Source organism: Portunus trituberculatus, chromosome 31 (assembly GCF_017591435.1).
Source record: "Portunus trituberculatus isolate SZX2019 chromosome 31, ASM1759143v1, whole genome shotgun sequence".
Taxonomy (NCBI): Eukaryota; Metazoa; Arthropoda; class Malacostraca; order Decapoda; family Portunidae; genus Portunus; species Portunus trituberculatus.
The window spans coordinates 18981363-19008862 of record NC_059285.1 but is presented as its reverse complement, the minus strand read 5'-3'; the positions used below and the strand labels follow the sequence as shown (position 1 = coordinate 19008862).

General features: G+C 41.8%; 1 protein-coding gene across 1 annotated transcript in view; it reads left to right on the top strand.

The window, feature by feature from the left end:
* Positions 1-27500, top strand: part of LOC123511289 (rap1 GTPase-activating protein 1-like) — a 494460-nt gene that overhangs the window by 32773 nt on the left and 434187 nt on the right. The window contains 3 exon segments of the mRNA XM_045267047.1: positions 10418-10964; positions 10967-11658; positions 17283-17309. Of these exon segments, the coding sequence (XP_045122982.1) occupies positions 10662-10964; positions 10967-11658; positions 17283-17309 (1022 nt within the window). The 5' untranslated portion in view covers positions 10418-10661.

Sequence of the window (27500 nt, the reverse complement as noted above, 5' to 3'; positions counted from 1 at the left end):
CCTCCGCCAGTGAGATTAAAACAGTCGCCCCTCTGAATTATCGTAAAGCTCCTTGGAATAATGTTTTGCTCCAGCCTTGGTTTGTCTTTTATCGCGGCCGTGTTTTTGTTTGATGCTGCCGCTGCCGTCACTCTGGTGGTGGTGGTGGTGGTGGTGGTGGCGGTTGGAAGAAGGAGGAGGAGGAGGAGGAGGAGGAGGAGGAGGAGGAGGAGGAGGAGGAGGAGGAGGAACTGAATAAGAATAACAGCAGCAGCAACAATAATTCATTAAAGAACACTAACAATTATTATTATTATTATTATTATTATTATTATTATTATTATTATTATTATTGTTATTATTATTAATATAAATAATGGTATTTTTGATACTATTTTTATTACAATTACTATTATTTATATATTAGAAGGAGAAGAAGTAGCAACAGCAGCAGCAGCAGCAACACTAGTAGAAACACAATTATTCTCATTATCATTCCCATTTCTACTTATACGTGTGTCAAGACAAACCCTTTCCACATCACCTCCCCCCCCCCACTTCCCTTTCACCCTCCCCACACCATCCTGCACACCCTTGATCCACTAAAAATGAACTGCAGAGTAATCACCTTTGACGAACAGCGTGGGAGGTGGGGGCTGTCTAACATAGTGTGCCCTAAAATGACTCGGTTTTCTGTGGTGACTCGGTTTGTTTACGTCCAGCTTATCTCTTATGGGACACGCCATGACCTTGGGCTGAGGTCCCTTTGGCTCCAGCTGGTCTCCCGACGCTCCCCACGGGCACGTACTGGACCAGACGGCATGGGAGGGGGAGGGAGAGAGGGAGAGAGGTGTAGGATGAGAGCAAAGAAAGTAAGAGTGCAAGAAGGGTAGGATTGGGAAACGTCTTTCTTTCTCTCTCTCTCTCTCTCTCTCTCTCTCTCTCTCTCTCTCTCTCTCTCTCTCTCTCTCTTCCTTATGATTGTGATTTTCTTTGTTATCTTTCCTCCTCATATCTCAGACTGTGTATCTTGCAACACACACACACACACACACACACACACACACACACACACACACACACACAGAGGGGTGGTGCTTTGGTAAGTGATCTTCTCAGCCAATGTGATCTACAAAAGTCAAATTCTACTGTGGTATCCAATCTACGTGTTTCATTTATCTATTATGGTTTAGATTAAATATCCTACACATATGTTTTGATTTAAGAAATAATAATAATAAACACATGGATATTGAAACAAAGAAGCGATGAGACGTGGTTAGAGGCAGAGCCAATACGTGAATTACGAATACCATTACAGTTGCATTACAGCGCCAATGTAAACTCTCACAGTGCGTCTTTCAAATAAAATTTGGGAATTTAAGAAACTGTAACAGTATTTCAATGTGGAAAAGAATGTAGGTACTTCGTCTCTCGAAAGTATACGATGTGTGATAGATAAAAGTAACAATTAAGCTTTGCTGGACTTTTTATCACCGAGGAATTGTATTGTTGGATATATCATCGTATGAGTTGTGTGTTATGTAATCCGAAATAATGAAAATGAACTTGATATTATAATAAATAAACAAATAAATAAATAACGATGATCATAATGCGCACGACAAAGATAATGATGCGATTTCACAATAACGAAACGAGTTTCCATGATAACGAAACGAGTTTTCACGATAACGAAGCGATTCCACGATAACGATGCGAGTTTCCACGATAACGATGCTATTCCACGATAAATATGCGAGTTTTCATAACGATCCGAGTTTTTACGATAACGATGCGATTTCACGATAACGATGCGAGTTTCCATGATAACGATACGAGTTTCCACGATAGCGCTGCGAGTTTCCACGATAACGATTCGAGTTTTTACGATAACGATGCGAGTTTCCACGATAACGATGCGAGTTTCCACGATAACGATGCGAGTTTTTACGATAACGATGCGAGTTTCCACGATAACGATGCGAGTTTCCACGATAACGATGCGAGTTTCCACGATAACGATGCGAGTTTCCACGATAACGATGCGAGTTTCCACGATAACGATGCGAGTTTCCACGATAACGATGCGAGTTTCCACGATAACGATGCGAGTTTCCACGATAACGATGCGAGTTTCCACGATAACGATGCGAGTTTCCACGATAACGATGCGAGTTTCCACGATAACGATGCGAGTTTCCACGATAACGATGCGAGTTTCCACGATAACGATGCAAGTTTCCACGATAACGATACGAGTTTCCACGTTAACGATTCGAATTTCCACGATAGCGCTGCGAGTTTCCACAGTAATACTGCGGACGTGGCGATAGCTACACGCCATTGAAGTGTACTTATCTACACAGGCACCAGGACGAACCCTTCCTCCCCAAGGGTCCACCCCAGCAGTCCCGTGGGTGTGAGGGCAGTGACGATGCAACCTTACAATGGCTCACACGGCTCGCCATGAGCAATGACCCGCCGCACACCACTCCCCAGCCACTGTCATGAAGTGAGTCCTTTTCACCCCGAGAAGGACTCCCTTCGTACCGCCAGTGTCTGGTGCATGGTGCACAGCGTGCCCTCGTTCATGGTGAGTTGTTCAGCCCGGTGCCATCACAATCAAGGGACCCGTACACACCCTCCACCAGACTCTATGGAAGGAGCCCTTATCTTCCCATCAGGACTCCCCCTATCTGGTGAATGGCAGACATTGATCCATTGCTTATGGCGACCCCTTGCCTTGTGTGAGGCGCTCCAAGTGGACGACTACTAGTGAAGCTTGAGGCCACAAAAGAAAAGAAGGCCCTGCTGCCAGTTCCCTGCCTTGGGCCTCAAGTCGGACCCGACAGCCACCTTCTCCCCATGCGGCGCCCAAGGCCGTCACGGCCCTCATCTAATTTTGGCCGAAAGTTTTCAATCGTCATTGAATTTTGAACCGAAAATAAAATTGTCGATGGTAAATAAAAAATGGCTTTAGTTTAAAAATGTGCAAGAGTCGTCACGAATTAAACATTCTTGTAACACTTCAAAATGATAGTGTTTGAAAAAAAAAAAAAACACTAGCTAGGGACATTGTGGAGCGCAGCGAGCAGGCACTCCATGTCTCCCGCACCAGCGCCGCGTTGGCGAGGCGCGGGTGCTGCTCGTGGAGGACGGACCCCCTGGGAGGGAGCCCCCGCTGGCGTAGCCGCAAAGGCGGTGCTGAGAATCATTCGCTGAAGTCAGGTGGACGACATCGCTAATGAGGATGACGGGCTCTATTAGGTGGTGACCCATTCAGTGGAACATGCACAGTGCATGCCCCTGACGAGGGGGTGGGCCGCATTCAGTACATGGGGGAGACTAACCTCCATTGATGAGGTTAACGACCCATTCATTGGAGAGAAACAAAGTGAGTTTCAGTGACGGGATGAGATTCAATGCCGGCGACACTGTTGCTGACGCGAGTCAGTCACGCCACAGCCACTGATGGGTGTCAGTGGCTGGGGAAGGTGTACTGACCAGGTTAGTGGAGCGGGGTTACTAACAGGAGTCAGTCACTCCACAGCCACTGACGGGTGTCAGTGGCTGGGGAAGGTGTTACTGACCGGGTGAGTAACCCCAGGGTGTCACTGACATTTAATAACATCCCACTGAGTGGGAACAACAATTCCTTCACTGGAATTGACTTTGTCTCTCGCCAGTGAAGGTCGTTAACCATATCAGTGGTAGTTAGTCTCCTCACTCAATATGGCCAAACAATGCATCAGAGGCCTGCACTCTGCATGCCCCACTGAATGGGTAACCTGCCTATCGGATGGAGTGTTTGGAATGGAGATAGACAGGGGGACAGATAACAGGACAGGTGGGCTGGACAGGTAGGCACGAGGTGGTTAGTGAGGCATGAGAAAGTGAAGGTGATGAGCTGTTAGTGAAGGAAGTGAATCTTGTCATGGAAATGAATGAAGGTGATGATGATAGTGACTGGTGGTTATTGTGAAGAAAATTGAAGGCATTTTGTTTTCCTTGTCGTTTTTTTCCTCCTTTCTAAAAAAAAAAAAAAAAAAGTCGTCTGATAAATTGAATAAGGCGAGGCAGCTTTGCTTAGGAATATTTAGTGTACATTGCATGTTTCCTGCCGTGAATGTGCGCATGTTCGTATGTGACTGGATAGAAAAGTAATCCAGTCACAGATGACTTCGATACCTCTGTCTGTCAACTCATGCACCGAATCTTATGAAATCTGAGTGAAATAGAAAAAGATATTCTAAAATTTGACAAAAAACTTACAAGCTACTGATAAATGCAACTGCCTTCGTCTCGTCAGTGACCTTGTTATAAAATCCTTTAGTTAACATTCTTTTAGACATTCAGACACTAATAAGTAAGTAAAATCACGAAAGGAAGGGCAGTGCAGGTCGCCCAACGAGACAATGTCTGTGCCGGAGTGAAGTGTGCTGGCACAGTGCTGGTGCCACTTGTACTGTACATTGTCGAGTCAGCACCGGAGCTCAGACACTCGAACAGACATTCCACTCATGCTTCACGCTTTCTTACCAGACAGTTTCTCCAAACCCAGAAAAGTGGTCTCCTTGTCTCGATGAGAAAAGAAAAAAAAAGAGCATGTATTTTTTGTTGTAGATCACAATATAAAGCTTAGATTGCATACCAAAGTAACTTTATGACATTTAGACAACATACCAAAGTAGCATCACACAGGAGCAAGCCCCTCACCCCTGGGAGTAACAACACTCTAATCACATCACAACCCTACATCACATCACAACTCCCCATATCACAAAACAACCCTCCATCACATCACAACCCCTCATCACATCACAACCCTCCATCACATCACAACCCACACATCACATCACAACCCCTCATCACATCACAACCCCTCACATCACATCACAACCCTCCATCACATCACAACACACACATCACATCACAACCCTCCATCACATCACAACACACACATCACATCACAACCCTTCATCACATCACAACCCCCCCCATCACATCACAAATTCCCCCCACACCCCCCGCTATGTTTGGTGGTCTGCGGCTGTGCTATTCAGGAATGCAGTGCGCTGATTCATTGGATTTCCTGGTCTCTCCTGCGAACCGTGAAGGCCGTCCTAGTTATGTGTAGAGAGAGAGAGAGAGAGAGAGAGAGAGAGAGAGAGAGAGAGAGAGTACAACGAAGGCTAGAGAACAAACAAAAACTGGAGGGAAAAAAAAATAGAAAAGGAATAAAATAAAGACTGCGATAAACGAAAAGGAAGAATAAGAGAGAGGGAGAAGAGGAGTTAGGCTAAGTTAGATTAGATTAGATTAGCGTAAATACGTTAAATGGCTGGGAAATTTCTTGGTGTGGAAACAAAATAATGGTGGTGGAGGTGGTGGTGGTGGTGGTGGTGGTTTACATACTCGAAAGAAATATAGACGAGTCACAGGCACACTTCCCATAAGAAAATAAGTAAATAATAAAAAAAAAAGATAACTAGAAATGATAAGAGCAAGTAGTGGTGGTGATGGTGGTGGTGGTTGAGATTACACACGTACATACATACAGAAGACACAGACAAAAACATTCACTTCCTTCCCTCAAAATAAAAATAAATGAAAGCAAAAAATAATAGCAGCAGGAAATAATTCTTGTCACACACTCTTGATTTTGAATGTTCATGTTGCATTTTCTTGGTCTCGATAAAAAAGATAAAAGAAAAAAAAAGGAAAGAAGAAAGAAAAATAGTCACACACTCTTAAATTTGAATGTTGTCACGTTCCCCACTTTCCGACAGGTTATTTCATCCTAAATTTAATATATTCCAGGTTCAGGGAACGACACAGAAAAGAAAGTATAACCACATGAAATGAAGCAAAGGTAACATCCTTGTCTACAACACATAACATTCTAAAGAAACACACTCTTATTAACTAATAATGAATATAAAGGAACTTAACTAATGTACATAATGGCATAATTACTAGTTGCCCACTCTCACTGTGGTCCAAGGAGAGCGGAGCTGGACAAAAGAAATGAAGGGGTAACTTCCTAAAAGTCACGCTGCACTTCCTTGGTCTCGATAGAAAAGACAAAAAAAGAAAAAAAAGAAGAAAGAAAATAAAATAGTCACACACTCTTAAATTTGAATGTTCATGTTGCATTTTCTTGGTCTCGATTTTTCTTGGTCTCGATGAAAAAAGAAAAAAAATAAGAAAAAATATAAAGTGTCCATGTAAATAGATAAAATTAGAGCTTATGTGTATATATATATAAAAAAAAATCTTACCCTCAATACAAGACAAAGAGATATTAGTTTACATGCAAATAAAAGAAAAAGAAAAATAAGGACAAAAAGGAAAGAAGTGTGCAAGAAAAGTAAAATGTGTTAATCTCAATAAAAAAAAAAAAAAAAAAGGAATGTAAGATCGATGCAGAAAAATGGGTTTAGTCACTGTGCCGAGAAAAAGATAAACCAAACAATGTAAATAAATCTTAGTATCAATAAAAGAATATGAAAAACAAATAAAAACTATCAAAAACAATAACTAACAAATAAACTAAAACTAACAAAACAAACAAAAAGTAGTAAAACAAACAAAAACTAGCAAAAACAAACAAAAAGTAGCAAAAAAAACAAAACTAGCAAAAAACAGAAAAACTACCCAAAAAAACAAACAAAAGTAGCAAAAAAAACTAGCAAAAACAAACAAAAAGTAGCAAAAAACAAGCAAAACAAACAAAAGTAGAAAAAACAAACAAACAAAGTAAAACAAAAAAAAATACCAAAAAACAAACAAAGTAGCAAAAAACAAAACTAGCAAAAAACAAAAGTAGCAAAAACTAAAAAACTAGCAAAAACAAACAAAAACTAGCAAAAACTAACAAAAACTAGCAAAAAACTAACAAAAACTAGCAAAAAACTAAAAAAAGTAGCAAAAACAAAAACTAGCAAAACAAACAAAACTAGCAAAAACTAACAAAAACTAGCAAAAAACAAACAAAAACTAGCAAAAAAGTAACAAAACCTAGCAAAAAGACAAAAACTAACAAAAACTCAGATACTCAACTAAAAAAAAAAAACACCAATTCTCACCATTTGAAGGACCAACACTCACCAAAACTCACCAAAACCATAAAACCGAAGACAATTCATAAACACACTTCGTAATAATTCTAAATACTGCTCAATCCTGCATTCCCTTTGTCATCCCTCTCTCTCTCTCTCTCTCTCTCTCTCTCTCTCTCTCTCTCTCTCTCTAGTAAACATAAGACAAGTAAGCGAGGAGACAGGATGAGGCAGGGGCGGGGTGGAGAAGAAGGCGGTGGTCAGAGAGTGGTGAGAGAAGAGTAAGGAGGGAGTTGTGAAGGATTGGGTAATGATGTTGTGTTATCTGCTTCACCTTGCGACACCTGGCTCAGAGAGAGAGAGAGAGAGAGAGAGAGAGAGAGAGAGAGAGAGAGAGAGTAGTGATTTTATAGTTAAATTTTTATATTTTTTCCCTTCCTTCTCTTCTCCTTGCTCTCATTTTTTTTTCTCTCTCCCTCTTACTTTCTCACTTTCTTCTTCCTCCTCTTCCTTGTTCCTCCTTTCCTCTTACCATTGTGCTCCTCTTCTTCTTTTCCTTCCATTCTTCTTTCCTTTAGTCTTTCTCTCGCACTTTCCTCCTCTTCCTCCTTCCAACCTTCATTTTCTCTCTCGTTTTTCCTCCTTTCTTCCCAGCTTCCTCCTCTTCCTCCTCCTCCTCCTTCCTCTCTTTCTCACCCTCCTACTCCTTTCATTCCACTTTTTCCCCTTCCCTCTCCCTCCTTCTCTCTTTCCCTCCTTCTCTCTCCTCCTTCTCCCTCCTCCCTCCCTCCCTCCCTCCCTCCCTCCCTCCCTCCTCTCACCCAATCACTTACATTCCTGCCCGTGCAATTACCAATCATAAGGCAGAGATGAGAGAGTTGGCCTTCTAGTTAGCCAATCAGGTAAGAGGTGGCCGCTACTTACGTGTCTAGCTGGCCAATCACAGAGAAGGATAGAGGAGACCGATTATAGGTAAGTTTGTTAGATTAGGTTAAGTAAGGTTAGGTGAGGTTAGGTTAGGTTAGGTGAGGTGAGGTGAGGTTAGGTTAGGTGAGGTTAGGTTAGGTTAGGTTAGGTGAGGTGAGGTGAGGTGAGGTGAGGTGAGGTGAGGTTAGGTTAGGTTAGGTTAGGTTAGGTTAGGTGAGGTGAGGTTAGGTTAGGTTAGGTTAGGTTAGGTTAGGTTAGGTGAGGTTAGGTTAATGGAGTGATGCTTTTTTTTTTCTTATTTTTTTTTTTCATTTTCTTGATTATTTTCTTCTTGTATTTTTATTTTATTTATCTTATTTTCTTATTTCATTCGTTTGTTCGTTAGTTTCAATTTTTTTTTTTTAGTTTTTTTTATTGTTTTTCTTTATGCCATGTTGGGTTTTCACGGGAATTTCTGGGCTAAAGGGGATACTTTTTGTGGTTACCTCCTATCTCAAAGCCCACCCGCTAGGAAACCCTTGCCCCGAGTGAGGAAGCCCAACCTACGTACACTCGGACCGTGGACAGGATTCGAACCGCTGCGCTTGGAGACCCCTCGGACCCCAAATTTGGCACGCATGGTTCATTAGTTTGTTTTCTTTTTTCTTTGTTTTCTTTTCCGTGTTTTCCTTTAATGTTTTTTTTTATTTCGTTTGTTTTCTTCTTCATTTTTCTTCTCTTCCCTTTTTCGTTTCTTTCGTCTTTTCTTTCGTTCCTTCCTTGCTCTCTTTCCTTTCTTGATTTTCCTTTTTTTTACTTGTAGATTTATTTCAATATTTATTTGTTTATTTCCTTTTCTTCACACACACACACACACACACACACACACACACACACACACACACACACACACACACACACACACACACACACACATTCTCACCCTCTCAAACACCCACTCATCCACCCACCCACCCACCCACACACACACACACACACACACACACACACACACACACACACACACACACACACACACACACACAGGGAAAGCATCGTGGTCATAAGGCGCCCTGGAAAATAAGAAAGAATATTGTTGAAAATGGAATTAAATGGCAAGAGATGGAATTGTTTTGTTTCTATTTCTTCACGTAAACTTGTGAGTGAATGAAGGCAACGTTATTTCCTTCTCTTTGTTTATTTATTCATTTATTCATTTTTTCATTTGTATTTCTTAAGCAGGTGTTGATAATGATTGTTGTTTGTCTAATGTGTGGCGGTGGTGGTGGTGGTGGTGGTGGTGGTATACGGGAAGCGACAGAGAGATAATCATTACTGCTTATCATCCTCTCTCTCTCTCTCTCTCTCTCTCTCTCTCTCTCTCTCTCTCTCTCTCTCTCTCTCTCTCTCTCTCTCTCTCTCTCTCTCTCTCTCTCTCTCTCTCTCTCTCTCTCTAGCCCTGACAGTTTGGCTCCTGTATCTGTACGAATCGAACGTGGGTGCACACACACACACACACACACACACACACACACACACACACACACACACACACACACACACACACACACACACACACACACTCACACTCTTTCACTCTCACTCTGTTACTCTTACACACACACACACACACACACACACACACACACACACACACACACACACACACACACACACACACACACACACTCTCTCTCTCTCTCTCTCTCTCTCTCTCTCTCTCTCTCTCTCTCTCTCTCTCTCTCTCTCTCTTTTTCAAAGACAGGAAAACCTTGTCGCGTGTTTTCCCGAGAGTCAGTGTCGTCTCAGGCGCGGTTAGAGTTAGTGAAGTGTTTTACTCTCTCTCTCTCTCTCTCTCTCTCTCTCTCTCTCTGACTGATGTGTGGTGCACACACACACACACACACACACACACACACACACACACACACACACACACACACACACACACACACACACACACACACACACACACACACACACATCCGGTAGCTCATTGGTTAGAGCGCTGGCTTCACAAGCCAGAGGACCGGGGTTTGATTCCTCGGCAGGGTGGAGATATTTGGGTGTGTCTCTCTTTCACGTGTAGCCCCTGTTCACCTAGCAGTGAGTAGGTACGGGATGTAAATCGAGGCGTTGTGACCTTGTTGTCCCGGTGTGTGGTGTGTGCCTGGTCTCAGGCCTATCCGAAGATCGGAAATATTGAGCTCTGAGCTCGTTCCGTAGGGTAACGTCTGGCTGTCTCGTCAGAGACTGCAGCAGATCAAACAGTGAAACACACACACGCGTGCGCGCGCGCACACACACACACACACACACACACACACACACACACACACACACACACACACACACACACACACACACCTTGGAATTTACAAACACCTGCGTAATTAGGTTATAAGACCGACTGACTGAAAGGTCTCTCTCTCTCTCTCTCTCTCTCTCTCTCTCTCTCTTGTCGCCAGTAAGTGCAGTGCTGAACAGCGTTCCTATTGCGAGACGCCAGTAATTCACACACGTGCAAGTGTTACGTTTGAGTTCTGACCGTCCCTGGATCGAGTGACCCCCGTGCCGCCAGTGTGGTTGACGTTGCCCTCCACCCAGCCATCACTGCCTCTCCGCCAGGTGTGTGCTGGGGAGTCCTGTGTGTCACCGCATGGTGTGCAGGCAGCGACTCTCTACGTGTCCTGAAGTGTGACACTGAACATAATGGTGATGACGCGAGCTGATGGGGTGTGGGCAGTGGGCGGTGGTGAGGAGGAGGTGAAGGAAGGGGGCCACGGTGCTAGTGGTGACGCTGCTGCAGGAGTGAACAGCAACGAGGTGATGGAAGGCAAAAAAGAAGACACCGCCATCAACAAGGAAAAGAAAGTGAAGCTAATCCTGAAGGTGCGTGATAACAGCAGCGGTGACAAGCAGATGACGCAGGAGGAGGACAGTGAAGAGTGGGCGTGCAGGGCCAGGCAACGCAGCAACAGCATACAGGACCGGCGAGGCCCACGCGAGCCGGGGAGAGTCGCGCCCTCAGGCTGCCCGTGACCAGGTCTCAATCTTCCCATGGGTTGATGGCGCGGGCCACTGACGGCAGTCAGGCCGCTACCAAGAGCGAGCCGCCCTCCAGCCAGTCCAGCCCCCGCAGCCCCGCCCTCAAGGTGCTGAGCAAAGTGTTCAGCTTCAAGGAGCGCCGCTCTCCGCCCTGGTCCCCGAAATGCATGAGAAGGTCGCAGTCCCAGAGCACCAACAAAACCTCGCCCTCCAGCCTCAGAAAGAGGAGGAGCTTCCACCTGCCACCCACCTCGCCTGACGAGCTGGAGGCCAAGTGGTTCCCGGAAACTGCGGTGGCATCCTCCCGCGGGAGCAGCAGCCCCCGCCCTCTATCCAGCCCCAGCACGCCCTCCAGCCCCCGCCCACCCTCCAGCCCCCGCACCCCCGGCACCCCTGGCAGCCCTCACAGCCCACTCGTCACTCACGCCCACCCTCAGCAGCGCTCGCAGTTTTTCGTATCCCTGGCCAAGACAAGTCCCAACGGCGACTCTTCGGTCACCACGTCCGGCGTCCCGGAGACCGGCGGCGTGATCTACCGGCCACACGCCCGAATGAGGGCGGCCATGGTCGGCAGGTACCACTGGCGCACCAAGTCTGATACCTTCTCGCTGAAGCCCGCCGTGGTGGAGGTGTCCAGGAAGAGGAGCAGAGATGACTCCGAGTGAGTGGTGGTGATGTGATTGTGGTGGTGGCGTGGTGGGGTTGATGATGTGGTGGTGGTGAGAGTTTTCACGCCTTCTGTATTGTAGTCCTTGAGTTATCCAGCCATGGGCAGGCTCTCACTACACCAACACACCGCCACGTCAGGAGACAAACCGACAAATATGGTATGAGGTGATCACAGATTAGAAGCTTTCCTGCAGGCCACATTTCGTTTCCTTCACCTTGCGACACGCCCTGTAGAGCAGCAACATCAGCAGCAACAGCAGCAGCAGCAGCAGCAGTAGTAGTAGTAGTAGTAGTAGTAGTAGTAGTAGTAGTAGTTGTAGACAGGATGAGGGTTGTACAATACTGTAGCCTGACGCAGGAGAGATGGAGGAGCGCGTCTTCCTGAGGGGCGGCAGAGGCAGGTGGTGGCAGACAAAGTTGTGACACACGTTGTGGGTCTTCTGAGTCTACTGTAGTGTCGGTCAGGAGTGAGGGCGCCCTTGACCGTCACCCTGGCAAAGGAAGGGTTTTCTCGTTTTCTTTATCACCTAAACTTCATCCTCATTTCCCACTTGTTTATTTGTTTCTGTGCTCTCATTGCTCACCTTCCTGTACGTTGATATATTGCAGTGCTTTCTGTCTGTTCTGTCCTAACCTCTGTCTTTTACCGCTCATTTCTATCCATTTCTTTATCCAGTTTTCCACCTGTCTGTTTGTCCGAGTCCTGTGAACCCTTTAGGATTCTGTAGGTTCATATATTTCTTCCCATCCAATGTTTATCTTTTCTACCTTTAACCTACATTTTTATCCTGTTCCCTTATCCCTTTAAACTTCATATATTTAAAATTCCACCGGTCTATTTGTTGCGGTTCTCTTATCCCATTAACAAATTGTAAGTCGCTATATATATTCTCTCTCTCTCTCTCTCTCTCTCTCTCTCTCTCTCTCTCTCTCTCTCTCTCTCTCTCTCTCTCTCTCTCTCTCTTGAATCATTCTTTATTTTATGCATTTACTTAGTTTTCCATTCGTTCCCATCCCTTATTCCTTTAATTGCATCACTTGTATACATTATCTTTCCTTTTCGTTACCACCTACATCTGTTTCACGCCGCACATGTTTCGTAATGGGCTCTTTGGAATAACTGCAGTAGATTAGAAAAGCTGAAATAAACCTTGTATTCTCTCGTTCACTATCTATACAAGCATCTGATCATTGTTTTTATCTTTTAATATTTTTTCATGGTTCTATTAATGGTAGAAAAAAAAAACCTCTGCAAATTAATAACATAGAGTAAAAAAAAAAAAAAAATTCCATTCATTCTTTCACTGTCTACAAAACACCTTTTATTACAGTTATTTATCTACAGTCCTCCGAGTTACGACAAAAACAAGACAGCCAGGATTTTAAAAAGTCTTCACCACTTCACTTGTCACCACTTGTCTCCTCAATGGAAAGGGCCTTTAGTCAAACAGTTAAACCTCCCCATTCAGTTGGTCTCGCTGCCTTCAACTCATCGCTCGCTTCTTTCCTGGAGGCATTCCTTGTAATATACGACGAATTAAGCACATTTGTATATTCCGACCTTCATCGTCCTTAATGGTGCGTGAATGCAAGTGTGTGTGTGTGTGTGTGTGTGTGTGTGTGTGTGTGTGTGTGTGTGTGTGTGTGTGTGTGTGTGTGAAATTGACAATCATTAGGAGTGATTTAGTGGTTAGGCGGAGTTGGAAGAGAGAGAGAGAGAGAGAGAGAGAGAGAGAGAGAGAGAGAGAGAGAGAGAGAGAGGATGCTAATGTACAGGATGAAGTTGATATTGTCATTGCATCATGGATATTACGTAAGAATGGAATTGTCTTGAGAGAGAGAGAGAGAGAGAGAGAGAGAGAGAGAGAGAGAGAGAGAGAGAGAGAGAGAGAGAGAGAGAGAGAGAGATTACCTTAAGCAAAATTAATTGTCTTTTTCTGAAGTTTGTGAAGACACACACAGAAAAAAAGTTTGTTTATTATTTGTTCATTTATTTATTGGTGTACTTATCTATTTCAATATTTCTTATTTACTCTCTCTCTCTCTCTCTCTCTCTCTCTCTCTCTCTCTCTCTCTCTCTCTCTCTCTCTCTCTCTCTCTCTCTCTCTCTCTCTCTCTATTGAAGCATCAATTTATCTACTTATACTATTTAACCTCTGTCATTAATCAGTTTCGTCTTGTCCCAATCAATTAACGTACAATTATTTTCACAAGAGCTTTTCACTAAGTTGTGTGTGTGTGTGTGTGTGTGTGTGTGTGTGTGTGTGTGTGTGTGTGTGTGTGTGTGTGTGTGTGTGTGTGTGTGTGTGTGTGTGTGTGTGTGTGTGTGAAACTGAAACTGAAACTGAAAAGAATTGATTTGTTCAGACTTTTTAACAAAAGTATGGAGCACAGCTCCTTTATCTCTTACAAAATAATAAATATTATTCAATACCTGACTTGTATATATCTTTACTCTATCTAAAGATTTTGAATATTACGTTCAATAATGTTACCAATTTATACATAAGTGCTATGTTTTTGGTTTGCATTAACATCATAAACTTTTCCCTGCTTGGGCGACACCTAAAATAGCTTGGCAAATATTTATCCCGTGCTTGTGATATTTCCTGATTACAGCATTCTAATAACACATGGTATTCATCACCAATTGCACCTGAGTTACATTTATCACAGAATCTTTTATCTCTGTCAATATTTTGGTATCTTCCAACAGTCACTGGCAATCTGTTGTTATTAGCTCTAAATTTTGTTAAGGTAATTCTAGATTTAGTTTTTAGTTTAGTCAAATAATCCTCCATTATATATGTATTTTTATAAGTCACATAAATACTTCATACAGATCTTGTCATCATATTAGCATTCCATGTAGTGATCCATTGGTCTTTCATGTTTTGCTCAACAGCTTTCTTTATCCACACTGAGTTAGGGACTTCTTGGTACAACCAAAATACTGACATGCCACAGTTATTCAGTATAGACTGCACTTCTCTCAACCAATCAGATGTATAAAGTCCAACAGAATTTAAATATAATAGGCTCTGATACATTATATAAGCAAGTTTACTCTGTTTACCTGTAATTAGTCTTGTCCAGTAACTAATCATTCGAGTCTTAATAACAATATCCACAGGGTATACACCTAATTCCCCATACACAATATCTTTACAAGTATTCTTGTGTACACCAAGAATATATTTTAAATACTTCATGTATAATATCTCAACCTCTCTTATTACACTATAACCCCAGACTTCACACCCATACAACATTATAGGTAACACCATGGCAGGGAACAACTCTATTTGAAGATCTATTGGCAAGTCAAATTTTCTGCTCTTTCCTAGTAAACAATACATAGATAGCTCTTGATGCTGACTGCACACACTCCAACTGACTTTTTCTAAATCTTCCATTACGGTTTCTCCATCAAATCTAAAATCATAACCCTCAACATGAGTTCTACCTCTCCCAAACACAACAACTTTTGTTTTACTACTATTCACTTCCAGCTTCCATTCCCTACTGTAATTTTCTAATGTCTTTAAAGCATTCTTAATCCCTTGCTCACTCTCTGCTAATATAACAGTATCATTTGCATACATCAACACAACCACTTTTAGATACACATCAAGCCAGTCATCATCAAATTTCAGGCATGCACAATTATTATTCAATAAATACTCTTCAAGATCATTAACATATAGAGCAAACAATAGAGGAGAAAGATTTTCTCCTTGTCTCACTCCTTTATGGCTGACAAAGAAGTCTGACTTTTCTTGTTGGTAAGAAACACAAGACTTGATATCATCATACATATTCTTAATTAGATTAAACACTTTTCCTTTAATGCCAGATTTACTAAGCTTATACCATAGTCCCTCTCTCCAGACTGTATCAAATGCTTTTTTATAGTCAATAAACAAACAAATAATTTATTTTTTTTCCAAGACAACAAATCAATCAAAGACTTCAACACAAATATATGATCTAGTAGAGTAACATTTTCTAAATCCAGCCTGATTTTCATGTATTACGTTTACTTCATCACAGTATGTTGTGTGTGTGTGTGTGTGTGTGTGTGTGTGTGTGTGTGTGTGTGTGTGTGTGTTGTGGCTTCGTGATAGACAGTTGGCCGGTGAGTGTTTCCTTCATGATGAGTTTTATTGTATTTGCATTCATTATTATTCTGTCCCTTTTTCTTCATCGGGCTTTATTGACCTTCATTCCTTCCTTATACATTGTTCTTAATTTCCATAAATTTCATTCACTATCAGCGGGTTTCAGTTCACTATTATTCCTTGTTCATTATTTTTGTCATCATTCATTCTTCTCATTATCATCCTGTTTTTATTCACCATCATTCCTTATTCTTTATTCCTTATTACCATTCACTATCATTCATTTAAATCATCATCAGCGGTTTTCCATTCATCACCATTCCTTATTCATTATCCTTTATCACCATTCACCATTGATTTTATTCATTATTATCGGCTTTCCATTCACCATTACTTATTATCAGCTCGTTTCGAAATACCTGACAACGTAGCTACCTGTTAATCTCACCCCTCTGCGTGGCACGGGCTTCCCTCACTCCCGCTGGCACGGTGCTGGGGTGTGCTGCTGCCAGGGAGGGACGGCGTGGTTCAGTAGGGAGAGAAGAACGTAAGGGAAGGCAGTACAAGAACTCGTCAGGTCTACACGGTGGGCAGTTCCTATGTGGGGTGTTTGTTTTGTAGGAGGAAAATAAATGCAAATGGAATGAATAGATAAGAAGGTAAATAGAAATAAGTAGAGAAATGAATTAACAGATAGATAAGATGAAATAATTAAATGAGTAGATGCATAGGTAAAGGAATAATGATAATAATAATGATGATAATAATGAATCCATTAACCCTTCAACACTGAGACACATTTTTACCATGATTTCTGGTTATGATTAGACGATTTTCTTTGCATTAGAAAGGGTTTATGGACCTCAAAAGATTAATGGCCAGAGACTATACTATTTTAATCCCCACATAAGTTTCTGAATCTGTATAAAATCGCTTTATAGTAACCAGATTGAATATAAAAAACGTGACATGGTACTGAGGGAGTTAAAAGTATGAGAAGTGTTTGTGTTTGGTTGGGGTCACTGTATACAAGAACAGAGGACACATGAAAATAATCAAGGCACGCTCCGAGAAGCCAGCAAACCTACACGTTGCAGGCTCTGAATGAAATATACCTTCCTATTTCCACCCATCATCTTCTTCCATAAATTTGTCCAATCTTCTTTTCAAGCTCCCTAATGACTCAGCACCAACAACAACATTACTGAGTCCGTTCTATTCATCTATCACTATTTGGGAACTAATTTTTTTTTTTTTAATCTTTAGCCCGTTATTTCTTGTCCTACTCTGATTAATGATACTGAGAATTTTACTTGCGTCACCCTTGCTATAATCTCTACAACATTTTAACTGCTCTCAGGTCTCCTCTTAACCTTTTAGTAACTGTGTGTAATAACTAAGTGGACCTTCTTGTTTAATGATTTTTGTTTCCCTCTCTTACATAGAAGAAGTGTATCGCTGTGTAAGTGTTATAACCTAATTTTTCTTCCCGCAGGTGTGACTCTCTACCCTTCGATGAAAGGTAAGGCAGAAAACCTGACAGGTGTGTGTGTGTGTGTGTGTGTGTGTGTGTGTGTGTGTGTGTGTGTGTGTGTGTGTGTGTGTGTGTTGGGGAGCGGTGGGGGGCGACACAGGTGGTGAGTGACGCCACCGAGAAGGCAGTCGTTATATATATTGTGGGAATGTGTCATAATGTCTACTATTGGAGCCTGTCATTATGTTTACTCTGCGGTGTCATTATGTCTGCTATTACCTGCTATTATGTTTACTTTTCTGTGTCATCACAGGGAACGTGTCATTTATGTTTCCTAATGGGTATCATCATGTCTACTATACATGTCTGTTATTACCTGTTATTATTTTTACTCCTGGGTGTCATTATGTCTGTTACTGGAGCCTGTCATTAGGCTTCCCCTGGGGCGTGTCTGTATGTCTGCCTAGGGACGTGTCATGCCTACTCCTGGCTGGGTTCTGGGGGGGCGAGGGTGTCTGTACATCACACATGCGTCTATTTTCACTCACGTGCATCCTTCCTTCACAATCATACTTTAAATTGTTTCTCTCTTGAATATATTTTCTCATATCTAACTTCACATGTCGTAACCTTACTCTTAATTAATCTAATTTGATAGCCTAACATGATCTAACTCAATCTAACCTAGCATAATTAATCCAACCTAACCCAACCTAGCATATTCTATCACAGGAACCTTCCCCTATTATATGGAAAGAAAAAATCTCAACCAGGTTAATTTTTACTAACGGAGATTCTTCCTTATAAATTTCACCTAATGTCATTTCTTCCTTGACAATTCAGCATGATTTAACCCAACCCGGCGTAACATTGCGTGCCTTTACCTAATCGGTCACGAGGAGGAAGGGACCACGTGAGGAAATTTTGTGGATGAGCCATGAGCAAAAATCTTACCCGGCAAAATTTACAGTATGAGTTATAGGGAACGTAACGCAGCAAGTTTTTTTTTTTTTTATATCGGCAATTTTTTTTTTTTTTTTATGCCAGATAGGAAAACTCGCCTATATATAGTGCAGGTCTGAGAGAGTTGGCCAGATGAATGGGATAAATGTCTTGATACCTTCTTCTTCAATGAGTTCAGGTCATAGGTAGATGGAAGTACAGAAGCAGGCAGGAAGTTCCAGAGTTTACAAGAGGAACGGATAAGTGATTACGTGTACTGGTCAACTCTTGCGTTAAAGAGGTGGACATAATAGGAGTGAGAGAAAGAAGCGTCTTGCGCAGCGAAGCAGCAGGAGGAGGAGAGGCGTGCAGTTAACAAGATCAGAAGAGCATTTGGCATGAAAGTAACGGTAGAAGACAACAAGAGATGCAACACTGCGGCGGTGAGGAAGAGGCTGTAGACAGTCAGTCAGAAGAGGGAGTCGATAAGACGAAAAGCTTTTGATAAACATAATAACGAACCTAAGATATACCTCGCTTCTACACTCCCTATAGTGATTTCTACTGTTATTTTTCTTCATGTATTATTCTGTAAACAACGAAATGCGTCCATGACATTGAATACTCACTTCTATCTTTAATTCATGCATGATTAGGGAATTATGAACACCTGTGTGCTTACTGGTGAGGGGACGCAGGTAACATCCGGCTGACATGACGTCAATTGTAACCTTCCAATGTAGATGATAATTAATAATGAAAATATAAATGATAATGATGATAGTAATATTGGAGCAGTGTGAGGGTGTAGAGTAGTAGTAGTAGTAGTAGTAGTAGTAGTAGTAGTAGTAGTAGTAGTAGTAGTAGTAGTAGTAGTAGTGGCAGTAGTAGTAGTAGTAGTAGTAGTAGTAGTAGTAGTAGTAGTAGTAGTAGTAGTAGTAGTAGTAGTAGTAGTAGTAGTAGTAGTAGTAGTAGTAGTAGTAGTAGTAGTAGTAGTAGTAGTAGTAGTAGTAGTAGTAGTAATAGAAAGATGAATAAGAATAATAAGGGAAGCGATGCGTATATTTTTTTTATACAAGCTATGACTGCACTGACCAAGGACAAAAAAAAAAAAAAAAAAAGAGAAAGAAAAAAATACCCCACTGAGGTGCCAGCCCCTAAATGTAGTCACTCATCCCACCATTATTTACCAAACACTATTTTCCTCCATAGAAAGCTCACACTTGGGCAGTGATAAATGATACAATGCTGCAGAAGGTATTTAAATATGTTGATGTGTGTATATATATGTACATACAAGATCAATGCTATCTGTTCCACTCACCGCAAGAATAGTTCAAGACACCGCTGCTGCCGATAAACACGCACAAACTGAGCTGAAAGGTGTGTTGAGGTGTGTAAAGGTGCGTTGAGGTGTGTTGAGGTGTGTTGAGGTGCGTTGAGGTGTGTTGAGGTGTGTTGAGGTGCGTTGGGGTGTGTTGAGGTGTGATGAGGGAGGTCAGTTGGTGGGAAAGTAGACGTGGTGGTGGCAGAGTGAACAGCAAGTAGTGGACGTTAATACGAAGGCATCCAGTCACTCTATCTATCACTTTACCTGGCTGTGTTCTCCCCTCACCCAGTCCCCCCCTCCCCCTGCTTTATCGCGGCCCGTGGATGTGACACTCGCTGGGACTGGAGGACAATTTTCTGAGCGGCCTCTTCACTTAACCATTTCACCGTTTGTATACTTTATCGTTGTTCTTATAACGTGACCTCATTACTCGTACAAGCTGTTAGGATAATCATTGTATAGGTCAGTATGGTAGCAAAAAAGAGAACCATTAAGACTGCACCTAATTTTTGTGTAGGACTGTAATTAATACGTTCAACTTAGAATTTGTGTACGTAAGGCAGACATTGATGAAAAATTACACAAACTCGTAAGAAAAGACCCACTGAACTGCCAAAACCTAAAGGAAAAGAGTAAAAATGAATCAAAACGGAGAGGTGTCTTGGAATCTACCCGTGTGTGTGTGTGTGTGTGTGTGTGTGTGTGTGTGTGTGTGTGTGTGTGTGTGTGTGTGAGCTCATGATCTTGGGATAGGTCTGAGACCAGGCACACACCACACCGACAACAAGGTCACAACTCCTGAGGCTGAATATTAGACTATGCAAGGAAGTAGTGATGGTGACGTTAGAGGGAGAGTTATGTTGGAGCAGTGTGAGGGTGTAGAGGCGAAGGACAGCCAATGGAGGGAGGGAGGAAGGCAGGGAGAGACAGAGAGAGAAAGAGGGACGGGGAGGTATGGAGGGAGGGAGGGAGGGAGGGTGAGAGATAGGAGGGAGTGGAGAGATGGAGAGGGAGGGAGGACACAGAACAAAGATCACTGCGTTTTTTTCTTCTTTTCGTGGTGTGTTGGAAATTTCGCATCAAAACAGGATGGCGCGATGGATGTAGCTTGAAATGCGTCACTGGATCTTGTGTGTGTTATCTAAATTATCTGTATTTCTTCTATCTCTTTGTATATATTATTTATCTGTCCCACGCCCTTCACATCCTGGCTGGTGTTTCGCGTGGCCTTAGCACACTGACATGGTGACCTAATTGTGTGTGTGCTGGTGATTCACTCTGTGGTGGTGGTGGTGGTGGTGGTGGTGGTGGTGGTGGTGGTGGTGGGTGCAATTGGATGGTGTACAGGATGTAACTATTATTTTTTCTTCCTCTCTCGTTCGCTCTTTTTTTTTTTTTATAGTATTCACTTTATTTCTAATTTTTCTTATGCATCGCCTGTCTTGTACAAAATGTATTTTTTTTTTCTATGCATTAACCGTTGAATTTACTGTTTCCCTTGACATACAAACATCCTCTGGAAACTTGTGGGTGTCTGTGTCGCGTGTGGCTCTAACCCAGAGATTCTCAGACTTTATTGGTTCGTGGTGCACTAATGACAGACATAGCCTGGACTTTGACGCCGCACGAGCTCCATATTCCAGGGACACAAAGGTGCACACTAGGCCTCGGGCTGCCCATGATAGTGGTACGAGAATGTGTGTACGCGTGTTATTATTACAACGGTGAAGAAGTACCGTAATGATAGTAATATTAATAATTTGAACAATAATATGGACGATAATAATTATAATAATAATAATAATAATAATAATAATAATAATAATAATAATAATAATAATAATAATAATAATGATAATAATAATAATAATAATAATAATAATAATAGTAATATTAATAATGATAATAATGATACTACTACTACTACTACTACTACTACTACTACTACTACTACTACTACTACTACTACTACTAATAATAATAATAATAATAATAAATACACTAATAATCATACGTAATATTTTTTATTTTTGTTATTGATATGGTTGTTATTATTGTTATTATTATTATTATTATTATTATTATTATTATTATTATTATTATTATTATTATTGTTATTATCATTATCATTATTATTATCATCATTATTATTATTATTATTATTATTATTATTATTATTATTATTATTATTATTATTATTATTATTATTATTATTATTATTATTATTATTATCATTGTTATTATTATTGTTATTATTATTATTATTATTGTTCAGATATTTAGACAAGTTGGAGGAGAAGGTGAAGAGAAACACAGGTGTAGGGAGGTGAGTTTATTCCCTACTGTGTTTCTCTTCACCTCCTTCTCCATTGTTATTATTATTACTGTTATCATTATTAATGTTGGTGCTGTTGCTGTTTCTATTGTCACATATGAATGAGTTAATGAGCACCTTGGGATGAAATACATAGGTTCCAGTTGTAGATTAAACACACCTGATTGATGGGACACTTGCGGCTGTATGGATTAGGATATTCTTTCCTTATTAGGAGGCACAGATTCAAGACATACTGTTCCTAGCCATCAAATTTTCGAGGCACACTTTGGGGATCGTCGCGCCGCACAGATTGAAAACCACTGCTCTAACCGATCTCACTTCCTCTTCTCCGCATTTTTAAACCTCTGGGCTCTCGTAAGGACCACAGAGGCTATACAACGCTCTTCAGCCAACGAAAGAAAATATTATATACTCCTGTGCTTTTTTTTCCCTTTTACTAACTGTTTCCTTGTGATACTCAACACTTTACACCGCTAGATACACCTTACAAGATCCTTACAAGCACGTGCGGGAGGGAAGAAAAGGCGGAACTAATAAATGTCCTCCCTCATGTCTGACTTGTCCATGTATTCCGTGCTGTGCTGGTGACTCTGCTCAAGTGGCGTCTGTCTCCTGTGCTGTGTGTCTTGTCTGTCTCATCTCTTTCACCGCTACTTACCACATTATTTTTCGATTACTAACTACTATTCGCCGTCTATTCTTGTTCTGCAGCAACTTCATACATTGTTCAGACCAGATATTGTCAATCGATTAGTTTTTTTTTTATCCTTTTCGTTCTTGTATTTGCTTGTAGCGGTCCCATTCATTACTTGTAGTGTCGAGAATCATTGCATGTGTAATGGAATCGATAATAGCGAAAAACATTAGCGAACACCTGGACAAACACGGCTTGATAAATCACACACAACATGGATTTACGAAGGGAAAATCGTGTCTTACAAACTTTGACAAGGTACCTCACCAGAGGCTCAGAAAAATAAGGATAGGGCACATGGTATAGAGAGTAGAATATTAGGCTGGATTAAAGCGTGGTTAGACGACAGGCGACAGAGGATAGTAATTAATGGATCTAATTCCGAGTGGGGAGAAGTTGTTATGGGGGTGCCACAGGGGTCAGTTTTAGGACCATTATTATTTCTAATATATATTAACGACTTGGATAGTGGAATTAACAGTGACATTAGTAAATTTGCAGACGACACAAAGACAGGTAGATTAATTGGGTCCGATTCTGATGCCAAGGCTTTGCAGGCTGAGTTGGATAGGATGAAAGAATGGACAGATAGATGGCAAATGCAGTTCAATATTAACAAGTGCAGGGTGCTGAGCGTGGGTAGAGATAATCCAAGCAATAGGTACACGATAGATAACGTGGCACTAGGAAATTCCAAGTATGAGAAAGATTTAGGAGTCATAGTCAGCTCCGATCTCTGTCCAAGGAAGCAATGTACTGGGGCCAGGAATAAGGCGAATAGGGTACTAGGATTAATTCTTAGGAGTGTTAAAAGCAGAAATCCCGAAGTAATACTAAAATTATACTTGACGCTGGTCAGGCCATATCTTGACTATGCGGTACAATTCTGGTCCCCACATTACAGGAAGGAAATAGCTTTGTTGGAGTCAGTGCAAAGGAGGATGACTAAAAGGATACAGGGAATGAAGGATAATCCCTCTGAAGAGAGACTGAAAAAACTCAATCTGCATTCCTAAGAGAGACGTAGGTTAAGAGGAGACCTGATAGAAGTATTTAAGTGATATAATGGTTTTAACAAAGGGGACATGAACGAAGTCCTTAGAATCAGTAACGGAGACAGAACCAGAAATAATGGGTTTAAACTTAAAAAAATTAGGAAAGAAATGGGAAGAAATTGGTTTTCAAACAGAGTGGTTGATGAGTGGAACGGTCTCAGTGGTCATGTAGTCAGGGGTGAGTCAATAGGGAGCTTTAAAAGAAGATTAGATAATGTCATGGATGGGGATGATAGATGGAATTAGGTAGCTTTAATCACACAGGGACTGCCTCGTGTAGGGCTGGCGGCCTCTTGCAGCTTCCCTCTTTTCTTACGTTCTTATGTTCTTATGTCGCTGTGAAGGAGTTGAGGGAAGGCCGGAGTGAGGTGGCAGGTGTCTGGTGGTTCAGTACTTAATTTCGTTACTTTATTTACGTGACTGGAGACTATTTGACTTACCTTCACTCTCGGAAACTACTACTTTAACTACTCGTATTTGCACGACTGAAAACTACCGGAACTATTTACAATAACCCAAAAATCACCGAAAAGAAGTAACGAAACACGCAAGAAGAAGGAAGACGGAAAAAAAATGAAGAAAGAAGAAACACAACACATTTGCACGACTGAAACTCCTGTGCCTACATGTCTGCAGGACTGGCAACGGTTCAAACGCTTAACAAAGTCTGTATTGGTAAAGGTTGTTGTTATGATAGGCAGCTTGTCTCGCCTTTTGGCAGGAGCGATGTGGAATTCAGAAAAGAGGAAGAAGAAGAAGAAGAAGAAGAAGAAGAAGGAAAGAAGAAGAAGAAGAAGAAGAAGAAGAAGAAGAAGAAGAAGAAGAAGAAGAAGAAGAAGAAGAAGAAGAAGAAGAAGAAGAAGAAGAAAAAAAGAAAAGAAGAAAAAGAAGGAAGAAAAAAAAGAAGAAAAAGATAGGAAAAACAGAAGAAGAAAAGGTGAAGAAGAAGAAGAAGAAGAAGAAGAAGAAGAAGAAGAAGAAGAAGAAGAGGAAGAAGAAGAAGAAGAAGAAGAAGAAGAAGAAGAAGAAAAGGAAAGAGTGAAAAAGAAAGAAGAAGAAGAAAAAGGATGAAGAAGAAGAAAAAAAAAAGAAAAAAGAAAAACAAGGAGACGAAGACGAGGAAGAAGAAAAAAACAACAAAACATGAAACACAAGGAGACGAGGACGAAGAGGAAGACGAGAAAGAAGACGAAGACGAAGAAGAAAACGAAAAAAAATGGAGAAAATGAAGAAGAAAAAAGAAGAAATAAGAAAAAAAAAAAAAAAAAATGAAATGAAGATGACGAATAAGAAAAAGACGCGAAGACGTAGAAGAAAAAACTAATAATCCAATTGGAATCAGGAATGGGAACAGAAGGAAGCGACCATAATCAACACAGAGAGAAAGAAGGGCCGCAGGAATAGCCGCCGTGTGTGTCGCTTCACGCAGGAGAGAGGATCGTGGAGGCTAAAATCGTGATGAGGCAGCCAGATTCCCCTCTTAGACCAGATCAGGTGACGTGTGGCGGTATTGACTTAGCACGCCCTCACCTCACTCCCTCTCTCTCTCTCTCTCCTCTCTCCCTCGTACTAGACACTGTTTCAACTCCGCCCTGCATCAGCTCGTCCCCTTCCTGCATGTTCTGTGGTGTTGCTGGTGTATATGAGTGTCTTGTGTTGTAGAGGTATTCAACGGTCTTTCCTCTCCTTTCCTTGTCTCTCGAGCATGAGGGATTAGTGTCGAGTCTCCACTGGTGTCCCTTTTACCGTCTGTTCCTCTTATTCTTTGTGGTTCCGTCTTGAGTCTGTCTCTCCAACTCATAGCCGTGTTCAGAAATGTTTTGTTCCACCGTCAGGACAGTATTCAGAACTTCCTATACCTGCTTCTGTGTTTCTATCTTTCTATGACCTGAACTCATTGCAGAGGAAGGAGGTTTCAAGACATTTATCACATTCTTTTGTCTAACTCTCTCGGAAATGCACGGGAACTGACAACTAAGTGGGCCTTTTTGTTTGACTATTTCTGTTACCCTTAGCCAGTTTTCCCCTTACATAAAAAAAAAAAAAAAATAGCTAGGTCTTCAAGAATAGATATTTTTACCACTGATGCTGCTGAATACTTGTTACACTACGAAAAGATTCATGGCAACGCTTGAAAACTCACAATAATGCCAGAGAAATAATTAGTTGGGGTTTCAAGCGTTCCTTTTACCTGTGGCGATGCTGAATTTTAGTTACTATTAACAGATTCATGAAAACACTCTTGGAAACCCTTAATAACCTCACTCAACCTTGAGCACGTGCAAAGTAGTGGGCCTTCTTTTCATTTCGCTTTTTGTTGCTGTTGGCCGCGCCGCTCTAACATAGAAGTGATAAGCCGGCGAAGTGTTGATAGGATGGATTAGACAGGGGAAAGTGGCAGGGTGGCAGGTGTCCTTGTCCTCGTCTGTGTCCCCGACCTCCTCATCTCGCCCCTGTCCTATCCTACCGTCCACTGTGCTGTTTTTGCGGGCGTTAGTGTGAGCGTCCAGGCTGAACGGTGAGCGACGCCCCTAGAGGTGCTCCAGGCTGACTGCTGAGTGTGTAATTGTTGGTGGGTGGAGCCTGTCTGACCGTCTGCCTGCCTCGGTGTGTGGTGCATGACTGGCTGGATGGATGGATTGACGGATGAATGGGTTACTTCCTTGGGTGGATGACTGTCTGACTGCCTGTGTGTGTGTGTGTGTGTGTGTGTGTGTGTGTGTGTGTGTGTGTGTGTGTGCGCGCGCGCGCGCATGACTGGCTGGATGGCTGGCTGGCTGAATGGATGGGTGGGTTATTTATTTCCTTGGGTGGCTGTCTGACTGTCTGTCTGGCTGTCTGGATAGTTTGATGAATAGATAGCTTCTCTCTTTCTGGATGAATGGATGGATGGATGGATGGTTGGTTGGTTAGGTTACTTCTTTGGCTGAATGTCTGAGTGTCTATGTGTTTGTGTGTCTATCTGGTTGTCTGGTGACGTTGTTAGTAAGTGTTTAGTTGTCTGTCAGGCTGTCTAGGAAGTTTGATAGCTTCACTCATGTTGTCGTGAGTATCTGTCTGTATCTGTCTGTCTGTCTGGCTGTTTGGACTTTTATTTTGATTTTTTTGTGTAAAGGAAATCTGGCCATTGGCAATAGAAACGATTAAACAAAAAGGCCTCACTTAGATGCCAGTTCCCGAGAAAATTCGAAAATTACATGACAGTTTTCACCTTCCAGTCACCATTCCAGTTATCCAGTTATCCAGTCATCACCTTGCTGTCAACACTTCCCATTAGTAGTGTTCAATGCCTCAAAAACTCAATTTTTCCATCTATCAGCTCGACACAATTTTCCAGACAACTAACTATCCCCTCTTCTTCAGTGAAACTGAGCTGTCCCCATTTCTTACATTGAACATCCTCGGTCTGTCCTTTTCTCATAACCAAAACTGGAAACTTCACATCTTATCTCGCTAAAACAGCTTCCATGAAGTTAGGTGTTCTGAGGTGTCTCCGCCAGTTTTTTCTCGCCCCTCCAACTGCTAACTCTGTACAAGGGCCTTATCCATCCTTCTATGGAGTACTCTTCTCATGTTTAGGGGTTCCACTCACACAGTTTTGTTAGATAGAATGGAATCAAAGGGTTTTCGTTTCATCAACTCCTCTCCTCTGACTGACTGTCTTTAGCCTCTTTCTCACCGCAGGAATGTTGCATCTCTTGCTATCTGTTATCGCTATTTTCATGCTAACTGTTCTACTGATCTTGCTAACTGCATGCCTCCCCTCCTCCTGCGGCCACGCTGCACAAGGCTTTCTTCTTCCTCTCCTCCCCATTCTGTCCAACTCTCTAATACAAGAGTAACCAGTACTCTCAATCATTCATACCTTTCACTGGTGAAC